General features: G+C 43.4%; 1 protein-coding gene across 1 annotated transcript in view; it reads left to right on the top strand.

The window, feature by feature from the left end:
- MSI2 (musashi RNA binding protein 2) overlaps window positions 1-10,940 on the top strand; it is a 333,055-nt gene that overhangs the window by 384 nt on the left and 321,731 nt on the right. Inside the window, exons 2-4 of the mRNA XM_015599259.2 lie at window positions 1-62; window positions 769-853; window positions 4,629-4,670. The exon at window positions 1-62 is cut by the window's left edge and continues 15 nt beyond it. Of these exons, the coding sequence (XP_015454745.1) occupies window positions 1-62; window positions 769-853; window positions 4,629-4,670 (189 nt within the window). The remainder of the gene's footprint in view (window positions 63-768; window positions 854-4,628; window positions 4,671-10,940) is intronic.

The following is a 10,940-nucleotide window of genomic DNA, read 5'->3' on the forward strand; positions in this document are numbered from 1 at the left end:
AGCAAATTTGGAGAAATTAGAGAATGTATGGTCATGAGAGATCCCACTACGAAACGCTCCAGGTAAACCATTCCCTTCTGGATTTTGTCTTTTATTTTAGAACAAAGTTTAAGTGTTATTTTTGGAGGTGTCTTCGGAAGTAGCTAAGCGGATTTAGAATGGGGCTCAGGCATGTGGCTGGTTTCGAACGTCGCTCTATTCTACCCCCGCCCCCATAACCCCAAAGGTTATTGTAAATTGGGGCTCAAACTCTGGATACAGAGATACCCACCTCTCCGCTTTAAGTCATTTATTTCCCCGTCGCTTCTTTTTCTCCTGTTTAAAATGACATTTAGCTTCATTCACTTTCCACATAGTTTTTTTTTTTTTTTTTAATGTATGCTTCTCCACATTCCCAGCTTCCCAAACTCTTAAGCCCCTCTTAGAAAGCTAGATGAATCTCTTGTAAGTGCCGGGTTTTCTTCGGAATAAAACAAAGCGTTAAGAAAGAGCAGGGAGGAGGAGAGGAAACTGAGGTGGCGAAAGAGTGGAGACACCAGCTTTTTCCAAGTTACCTCCAGCCGCCCGGCCCCCGTTCCACTTCCCCCATTAACCTTGGTGTGTTTTCTGGCGAGGTGGAGGGCCGCAGACTCGAGGGGCTTTGGGAGAGAACCGTGGGGGGCTTGGGGGCAACTTTTGCTCTCCATTCTGCGTTAGGGTTCACTCCTTGTTGCTTTCAGTGGTGTCACATTTTCTTGTTTGTTTTTCTCCCTCTTTGTCTCATTTCAGAGGCTTCGGTTTCGTCACGTTCGCAGACCCAGCAAGTGTAGATAAAGTATTAGGTCAGCCCCACCATGAGTTAGATTCCAAGACGGTAGGTTGCATTTCGTTGTTGTCGTTCACGAACCCTTTACAGGACCGGTCTGGGCATTGACAGCCTCATTTAAAGGGACAGTGCCTTCTTTTGCTTTTATGCTGAGAGCTGGGTACTTTTAAGCAGAGCTTGCGAGTTGGCTCTAAAGTTTGCTTCCATGACAGGGTTTGGGGTTTTCTTTTTAGAGCCTGCCCCACAGCAGCTTCAGAAGCTGCCAAGCGCAGGCTTGGGGGAGGGCCTGGCTTGTGGGGGGAGGCTATTTTCCCGGCTAAGGGACCATGCAAAGAAACTCCACCACGGAGCAAGGGCAACTTTTCTTTGTCAGCTGAGCACAGCATGCATTGCCGACTGTGGCTGTGGGAACTGGCTTTCAGAAGGCACAGCCGGCTTCACTGGGGCAGACGGGCACTGGGATGGAAGGAGGCGAGGGGGCGCTAATCCCAGGTCCAGGCAACAGGTTCCTCTTGGGGCACTTTGGATTTGGAATGGGATTTGAGAAGGAAAGGAGACTCTCCCAGGGTGTCCAGTGGGTGACTCCAGATGGCGTGAAATCAATCTAAGGCTGATAAGGCCTTGAATTTCAAAGTGATTTGTTTTTCCTTTTTTTTCTCAGATCCTTTATTCTGAGTGTGGGTACTTTTATAGCATTAGAAGGTTTTAAAGCCAGGTGTTGAGGTGTGTTTGTGGGGGCGGCGGGGGGAAGTCTCTAGGTACAGGTCAGAAGAGGAAGGGAAGACAGTCTCAGTATAAAATACGTTTAATGGGGGTGCATAATGTCTTATTTAGATCCCTGTGTTAGCTCTGTTTTTTCCTCCTTTTCCTTTATATCTTCTAGAATTTCCCCATGGTTTTTATACATCTGCCAAAGCAGGGGCCCTGAGGTGACATTGGGATGCTGTGCTGGGCTGCTTGGGACTTCACTTCTCTGTGGTAGGGTAGTAGGACAAGGCAAGGGATTGGGTCCTAGTCCCAGCTGTCCCCTTTGAACTTGTGCAAGTCGTTCCCTGCCTCTGGGCCTGTGTCCTCTTCTTTAAAATAAACAGAGTGGACCTGAGGTGATCTTCCAAGTCTCTCTTGGCTTTAACATTGAATGGAAGAGAAGAAAAGAAAAACTTGGGCACCTTTGGTGCACCTGCATTGATTTTACAAATTTACTCTTTCTGTGATCAGAGGTCAGATGCATGGCCCCTACTCCCCAGAAAAGACCCCACACACTCTAGGTTGCTTTATGAATTGTACTGGGTTTGTCATAGTCTCTGGTCTATCTTTTTTGCACTTTTAAGTCATTTAATTTCAGGGATGATCTCTTGTAGGGTGATGATGGATATTTGAAGAATTTTTTTACTCTTTGACTTTTTAGCTAGACATTTCAGAAAGCTAGCAAAATTAAAGAGGACAAATATTTCAAAGCACATTTGAGAAATTATTAACCACCCCTTCTCCCCACCCTGGATAGGAGTAAATAGTATTTGGTTTCTAAGGTGACTGGTGGGTCATATCCCTCAGTATCTGGTGCAAAGCCTGCAGTTTTTCCCTCCCTAATTGTTTATAGACGTGTTTTGGTCACTATTTAGTATAACCTAGCTTTTGACTTTGTTTCAACGTTCAGTGCAGGAGGCAGAAGCGGTTGGTTTATTGACATGGAAACAGAGGATCTTGTTTACCGTTACCTTAAAAGCTTTGTTTAGGTAACGGCCGTTCACATCCAAAATAGTACCCTAGTCTTTTCCTAGAGGATTTGTAGCTACAGTAAGTAGAGCTGTACCTAACTAACTAATGTTTTAATTTTTGGTAGTTTTCTTTTTCGTTCGTTTAAAAACAAATAGTTGACAGGGATGTGCAAAAGGTTGGGATTTGCCATACTAATCTTGACCTGTTCTCTCCCTTAGAGATCTCAGCGTGTAAACTTTGCACACTGAAGAACTCTCATTGTTGTACAGCACGCTGTTATCACAACACGCAATACAGGGATTCTGAATTGGCTTTCAGTTTTGTAATTTTAGACATTTTTTTAGCACTCCATTCTCTTTTCTGATCCGCACCCCGTCCGGCTGCTGGCCTCTCTCTCTACACGTCTCTCATCTTTTACCCAACAAACAAGATGACTTCTTATTGCAATTGTGTGCTGGTCAGCTAAAAAAAAAAAGACCTCGGGAGAGTGTTTATGAAAAGACAGATGTGTCTTACGTTTGGTCAACAGAATGGAAACCCACACCTGTTGTATTTCTCTCGTAGACAGCTCTAGTCAGTGCTGAATACACCTGTAGATGCGGTAATGTTAATCTCGATGAAAAGGTAGTTTCCTAGAACAGAGATTTCGGTCTCTTTCAGTGTTTGAAAAGTAATCTCTCATTTCTCAGGTGATCTTTAAAGGTAGAAAACAAACATGCTGCAGATTTTTGTTAGGTCTTTAAACTACTTTAATAAAAGTGGTACATTTTTGTATGTCTTGCCCGCTGGGGTCCTTAGGGATGTTAAGTCTGTAGAGTGCCTTTCCCCTCTTTGTGCTTTTTCCCAAAGCATTACTCTATTTTTTTTTTTTTTAACACGGCAGGACAGAAAACAAGGTTTAGTTACATTTTGAAAGGGGAAATTTTTAATATGAAAGTCATAGCCTATAAATAAATAACTTGTACAAATATTCATGCCACTATCCGCAATGAATTTCACCCAAAGATTCGTGACATTTAGAATTCTAATGAAAACCAACAATGAGAATATTTTTTGTTTCTTCCCTCCCCATGTTTTCTATCCAGCAACTTTCTCCCCCTTAAGTCAGCCTATTTAAATTCAAATGCTTCAGTAGGAATTGTTTTGAATTTTAAAGCCAGCCCCTGATTGAGACTCTGTGTTCTGTGTCTAACCTAGGGTGGAGGATGTTTTTCCACTGGGATTGGGGTTAGGGTAGGGGAATACCCTAATTGTTACAATACATTCTGACTTCTTTTTTTCAGTAATTTTTCTTTTTAATCTTTCCCCACAGTGGCCTTTCTTTTCTAATTTGGGTTTAGGTTGCTCATAGATTGTTTTAACCCCTGTGATTTTTAAAATCCAGGTGGACTTAGCTCATGTATTTCTTTTTATTTTAATTTATTATTATTATTTTTTTAAGAACCAAATCAGGCACCATAGTTTTTGACACATACTTTTTTTTTTTGGAGATATAACTACAGAAGGAATTATTCATTCGATTAATCTTAGGTTACTTTACTTTTGCAAAGACACATGAATTAATTCAAGCAGAGTATTTTGTTGGATGTCTTTGGGGAGTTTTTGGATGTTGTTGATTTAAAAAATTTTTGGAATCTCTTTCCTCTCCTGTGTTGTTGAGTTATTACTGGGGAGATGTACCATCCAGTGACCTCCTGCTGGAAGATTCTTATATTTAATTTTCAGGGTATGGTTTTTTTCAGTGATGATCTTTCCATCTTTTCTCCCTGCCATGCATTGCAAATTAGATGCTGGTACCATTTACTATTCAGTGTCTGTGGAAAAGAAGCCCTGGCCTGAGAGATCTGGTTTATTCACAGCATCACACATTGAAATACATGGTAGGACATTTCAGAAAGGCTAGCTATATTTATGACATTTTGAGAGGGACCAGTAAAGTTTGGGTCAAAGTTTTAAAAAAAATTTTGAGTTGCCTGAGAAGTTATTAAAAGCTGGGGTATAAGCCTGAGAAATGAGTGATTAATAATTAGGTGATTAATCATATATATATATTTTTTTTCCTCAAAGTCCTGCAGTTGATTCCCACTTTTCCTTTTTTTCCCAGATTGACCCCAAAGTTGCATTTCCTCGTCGAGCGCAACCCAAGGTAAGTAGGAGAAGCGGTAATAGGATTTTAGCACTCAGAGATGGTTGCCAGGGATTTCAAGTTTCAAACAGAGCACTAGCAATGAAGCATTGAAACCTGGTGCACACCGTTCCTTCGAGGTGACGGCCTGTGGCTGTGAGAGGCCAGGCAAGGTCACGTGCTCTGAGATAACCATGTGTCTGGAAGTTAGCCACCCTAAGGTGGGTTCTGAGCATCCAGCTGGGGCAGGACGCGTCTCATTCTTAATGGGAAGACACAGCTCTCTCTGTTGCGATATTTATGCAAGTGTTCTATTTATTTTTTAAACATTGCCGAGATCGTATCAGGAAAAGTTGGACATTTCTTTGCGACTCTTTTTGAAGGGCACTCTTTTGAGGCCTTAAAATTGGGAGTTTATGGGGAGGAATAGAATTTAAGTAAACAGCTTGTCCTTTCCTGGAAAAACAACTTCATAGACCTTTGAAGCCCTAAATCTGACAGAGGAGGCAGTGGATGTCTTGGTTACAGGTCGGTTGGGTAAATCGGGGCACACTTGAAACCCACAGTGCTGCTGCTTTGTGCAAGTGCTGGTGTCTGGGTGGAGAAGTTCTGAAAATGTTGTAAGCTTGTTAGAGTGGTACTATAAGACTTGCTTAAAGGCTTGAGCTAGGCCTTCACTTTTTTCAGAAGTCTGTCGCTAACGTAATTTTCACTGAGCTTGCCAGGTGTGGCTGTGGGAATACAGCTGCATGCGTCTGAGATGAAATCTGAAGGGCTTATGGCTTACATGGTAAATATGCACTTTTTAATCATACTTTTTCTTTCCTGTATAACATTGGAAGGAATACTTTATCTGTATTCTGTGGCCTTGGCGTTCTTTTGAGGAAAGGGGAAAAGGTAAAGCTTCTGATTATAGATCATAAAGGGAAGGGCTGTGGCTTTAAGCAAATTCAGTTTATTTCTTTAAGTACAGTCTCCCAGAAGTGGCACCTTATAGTTGTGTAAAGGGAGAAATAGTTTTGCACATTAATGAAGAAAAAGTTGGCATTTGTGGATGATATTTTGAGAACTTCAGGTCTGAGCCTGCTATGCGATTCCCTTCCTCCCTCCCTCCCTCCTTTCTTTCTTCCTTTTTCCTTTTTTCCATGCGATTCTTCCGTTTTTTTCTTGCTCGCCCTTTCTCCTTCCTTCTTTCCTTCCTTCCTCTCTTTCTCTCTCTCTCTTTCACGAAAACACAAATCTCTTAAGTAAATATAGGGAAATACTTTCTTAAGGCATTTTTTTCTAACGCTTAAGCAAATAATAAAAATTAATGAGCCAAAGAGGTTAGATTATTTCTGTATTGAGTACAAACTTTGAGACTGTCTTAACTGTTGAAAGGTTGTTTTCCAAACTCTGTGTGATCCTTGACATTTCAGAAGGCTCACAGAATGAGCAGTATTTCCTGGGTTTGGAAGAATTGCTGTTTCTTCCGTAAGTGTGAATCTTCAAATTTCCAGGTTAGTCATTTGATCACCCAGAACTAGGATCAGATTACCCTAGAGGAAAACTGGAAAAACCCCTGATTGGGTCAAACCATGGGTTTGACCTGTTTCCTCTTCCTACTTGTTTTTACCCCTCACCCCCACCCCTGCTTTTTAAGGATTAAAGACAGTATTTCATTTTAATATCCTCCGGCGTTTGATTTTTCAGCGATACATTCGACTTGAAAACGAGACAGAATATTTTTCAAGCTTGTCCAAGTGTGTACGCACATATCCTCCCCATCACCCTAACCCCCACCCCCAACCCAGAGTCTGAGATATTTTAGGTGAATTGTCATACTTTTAGATGTGAACTAACATTAAGCCAGCCGGGGGAGGACATCTTTCCATGGAATTCTAGGGATTTCATTACAGTACCTTATTTTTTATGACGCACTTTACAAAGGACTTTCCGATTATCTCCATCTGAATCCCAGGACCTGTGACATTGAACAAATTACCTCCTCTCAGTCTCAGTTTGCTCATCCGTAGAATGGGAGTGATGACAGTATCTTCCTCAGAAGGTCGTTGTGAAGGATTAAAGAGCCTGGCTCGGGGCGAGGGCCTCGTAACTCATCATCACCATCACCACCACCATTTATCACTGTTGGTTTCATCATTATTATTGTTTTCAACCTCGACAGCCTGGCTTCAGATCCCGGCTGTGCCCTTCATTAGTTGCGTGAGTTTGAGCAAGTCATTGAAATTCCCTGAACCTCAGTTTCCCCATCTCATTGAGTGTTTACGTGGATTAAATAAATGAATAAAGGTAAAGTACTTTAAAAAAAGACCTTGTGCCAGATAATACCTATGTGTTACCTACTCTTTTTACTGTTATTTTTGTTAGGCTCTCACACCAATCTTGTGAGAGGTCTACTAATAATAATGACGTTAATTGAATTTATGTGCCAGGCACTGTTGTGAGGACACTACGTGTATTAACTCATTTAGTGTTCACTAGGCCCTATGAGATAGGTAGTAGTATTATCTCCATTTTATAGACGGAGAAACCAAGGTGCAAATGTGTTGAGAAGTGGTGCAAGGGACCCGCCCAGGCAACCTGGCTCCAGATCTGGGCCCTCTGCCAGTGTGCTGTCCTCTGGGGGTATCACGTTGTAACTCCTCTCTGTTATGGAAGGGGAGGCCGCTCAGAGTGGTCATCTGGCTGTGAGAAGCAGAACCACAGCTAGCATCTCAGGACTTCGAAGTTCCATGGTTGGGTGATTTGCCCAAGCCCCGTGATGTCATTCCATTGTGTGACACTGTCTGGTAGTGTCTCTCCATCTGATCCCTCAGGGCACCCTTTCAGATGGTTCTGGAGTTTCTCAGCCCCAGTGAGACAACTGGGGAATTGGGGTGTGTGGTGGTTGGGAGTCGGGCAGGGTGGAGAGAAAGTGCCTTCCTTGTCCATGGTTATTTTCTGATGGAATTTGAGCCTGGCCGTGGGCATTTCAGACTGAAGTTAGTGTTGGAGGCCAAAACCTGGCTGGCAGGAGTATAGAACTTTAAGTCAAGCCTTATTTATTTATTGTTTATGTCCCTTCAGTAAAACTCCTGTGTGTGTGTGTGAGGGTCCCAGGGGCAAGGTGAACTGTGCCCCTCCTCGTGGACTGGGTGAGGAGCTTGTAAATGAAATGTCAGCGTGTGTTTCGGTTAAAATTCATTTCTCTGCTTTCTGGCCGTCTCTCCTTGCTAACACTCACCAGAGAAATATTCCGTGGAGGTGTTAAAACAAGACTAGTGGAAAGAAACGGTAACTTAACACGAAAGAAAATCCGTGGCAGTGAAGAACAGATTTCATATTAGTACTGTCATAATATTCTTTAATGTATCATATAAATAAAAATCTGTTTTGACCAGAATTTTAATGAGCGACCGAAGGAAGGTTTTTGAATCCTGCAGTTCATTTATCTCCCTTTGCGATGTAAATGTTCACATCTCAAGTGAAATATAATGGGGCTTTATTAACTAGTCGAGGGGCGACTCTTTGGAGACCAGTGGCCGTTAATTAGTGGAGTACATTTTGATGAGAAGAAGATCGTTCTGTTCTGTATCTTTCTGTTTCTCCGGATGATTATTTCATTTTGTGAAATATGTAAGAGTCCCCCCTCCCCCCATCCTTTTAAAAATTAAAATGGTCATGCTACTCTACAAAGATGACTTAATTTGAAGCCGTTGGAGAAACGGAGATGATTGGGATCAGTCATGTCATATCCTATCTTCCCTTTGGGCAGATGTGTTGGCTGCCTGGAAGAGTTTTGCTCAAGCTTGTGGGTTCTCTTTCTAGTGTGGAGAAACCAAGAGACTGCCTAGCAGCTTGTGGCAAGAATGAGTCTGGGCGTAACGCACCATCTGCCTTAATTATCCTTGTGTATAATAAAGCATTCCCCACTGCCCTCAGTTGCCATTTTCCTCCTTAAGTTTTAGAAGCCAGAATCTTCTTGTTGATCAAAGGGGACCTATTTCCAGTTGCCTTAAGTTGCAGCTGGATGACCGTGGGCGAATCACTTAAGCCCTTCCGAGCCTCAGTTTCCTCCTCTTTAAAACAGTGTAGTGTCCGACCTGGAGTTGTTTTCAAGGTGAATGCAAAAAGTCTTTGCCTCGAACCTTGCACAAATGTCTGCTGATACTGTTAAGAGACTTATTTTTGTAGAATAAAAAAAAACTATGATGGTGAAAATGACTGAAGAAAAAATCTTAATTGGAATGTGAGCTCCTTGATGGCAGGGGGCTGTTGATGGTTGGCATTTGGCAACCGTTAAATGCATGCATTGAATCCAGCCTGCCTTTTTCACAGTGGAGGCAGCTGACACCCAGGGAAGTTATGTCTGTTGCCCCAGGTCACACGACTCAGTCGTGGCAAGGTTGAGCTGGAAGCCAGGTTTTCCTGTTCCCTGCAAGGTCGGTCCTCTGTTAGCAGGCGTCCAGATGGGTGCAGTGCAGCCTGAGCGTTTTACACACGCACCTCCTGTTCCGGGGGAGCGGTTTCTTGGCAGCTTCTCAAGGGCGAGGGGTGAGTTTTTGGCATCTGGCCTTCCCCTGCTGCTGTGGGTCGGGTCATTCTAGCGTCTTGCCATCTTGGATGATCTGCAGCTGTCATCTCGGCAGCCACAGTTAACAGACCTGCGGTGGGTTTCTGGTTCCCAGCCGGGAGGTGGTGGTGTGCCTGCAGCCCTCGTCCACATGGCGAGGACCCTGGGGGGTTAGTGGCTTAGCTTCTTTCTTGTTGGGAGCGCAGCTCTTTCCTGCCTTCCAGTCAGCAGCAGGTGTCAGCTCAGGAGGAGGGGCACCTCGTCCTACAAATGTCCTTTCCCTGGATTCTGCCTTTCCTCACATGCTTTCGTTTCAATGTTAAGGTCAGTCTCTTGTGTTCTATGTCAAATGTTTTTGGCAGACAAGTGAAACCTCTCTGTCTTCCCAGGAAGGGAGGAGGAGGAAGGCACTCTCTGAGGAACCAGCTGACCATCTCGGGTGCCCCTTGAGGCGGCATTTATTCTTCGTGTCCTATTTTGTATTTTTAAACTCTACCGTTCTCCAGCCGAAAACCCCGAGAACACACAGTAAGATGTAGTGCATCACCTCTGCCCTCTTGTTTGTTCAGGTGTGGTTCAGTTCAGAAGAGCTTGTTCAATTGCTTTAATTGCTTACTCTGTGCGGACCCCATTTTGGGGACAATTTAGAACACCCTCCATGGTTTCCTGGTGCCCACTAAACAAAGTCTAAACTTCTTAGCTTGATAGGTAAGGTCTTTTATAATCTGAACAGGGTGTGTGTTTGTGTGTGTGCGTGGGGGGAGGGCGGGAGGTCTTCTTCCAGCTTATTTCCTGACTCGTCTACCTTTTGCTGCCTTGAAACTGAGTGTCACCCTTCTCTGAATAGGTGTCATTTTGTGGATCCCTGTCTTACTGCCCTTTCTTCTCTCTACTGTACATAACAGACCTCTCTTTCCAAGCCCAGCCTAATTGCTACCTTTTCTGCAGAGCTGTTCCTGCTCCCTCTTGGTAATACTTCTTTTTTTGGATTTCCACAGCACTTTACCTTTTCTTTGGTTATGGTCCTCCCAAAAGTAATCAGTTAGCAAAAGCTTATTGCTACACCCATTAGGCATTGTGCTAAGTACTCGTTCATTCATTTATTCACCAGTCGTTATGTGCCAGGTACCGTGTGTGGTTCTGGGTGTAGTGTGGAGAGTAAGACAAAGTCCCTGCCCTCTTGGAGCTTTCACTCTAGTGGGGTAAGTAAGCAATGAGCAAATGGATAAGTATACGACATGCTTGTAGGTGTGAAAATGAAGCAGGATAAGAATGATGGGAGGGATGGGGATGGACCATACGTTTTCATATATTCAGTCGCCGCTTTAAGTACTCAATAATTGTTGAACAAGTTCCTTCTCAGCACTAGGGACTATGGTAGGCACTTTATTCTGAGTTTTATGATTATTTAGGTTCATGCCTTAGTGCTTCCACTGATAGTAAACTGTAAAGGCATAAACATATTTTATTAATAAAAAACCCCCTTAGCTTTTAATAGTGCTCTTTTGCACACCTTGGATCTCCGTTGAGATACAGTAAATGCAAGGTGACAGAGGAGAGCTAGTTCTTGTCTTCAAGGGTCTTACCTCCATGTTGGTAGGAGGGGTGCTGCCTGCGTACAGGAGAGGATGCACAGTAAGAGAAAGAGCATTTAGAGGAAGAAAGAGTGGAGACAGCTTCTTGGAGGAGGTGCTCTTTGCCCCAGATCCTGAAGAGCAGGTAGGAAGGAAGAATGG

Source organism: Pteropus alecto, unplaced genomic scaffold (genome assembly GCF_000325575.1).
Source record: "Pteropus alecto unplaced genomic scaffold, ASM32557v1 scaffold98, whole genome shotgun sequence".
NCBI lineage: Eukaryota > Metazoa > Chordata > Mammalia > Chiroptera > Pteropodidae > Pteropus > Pteropus alecto.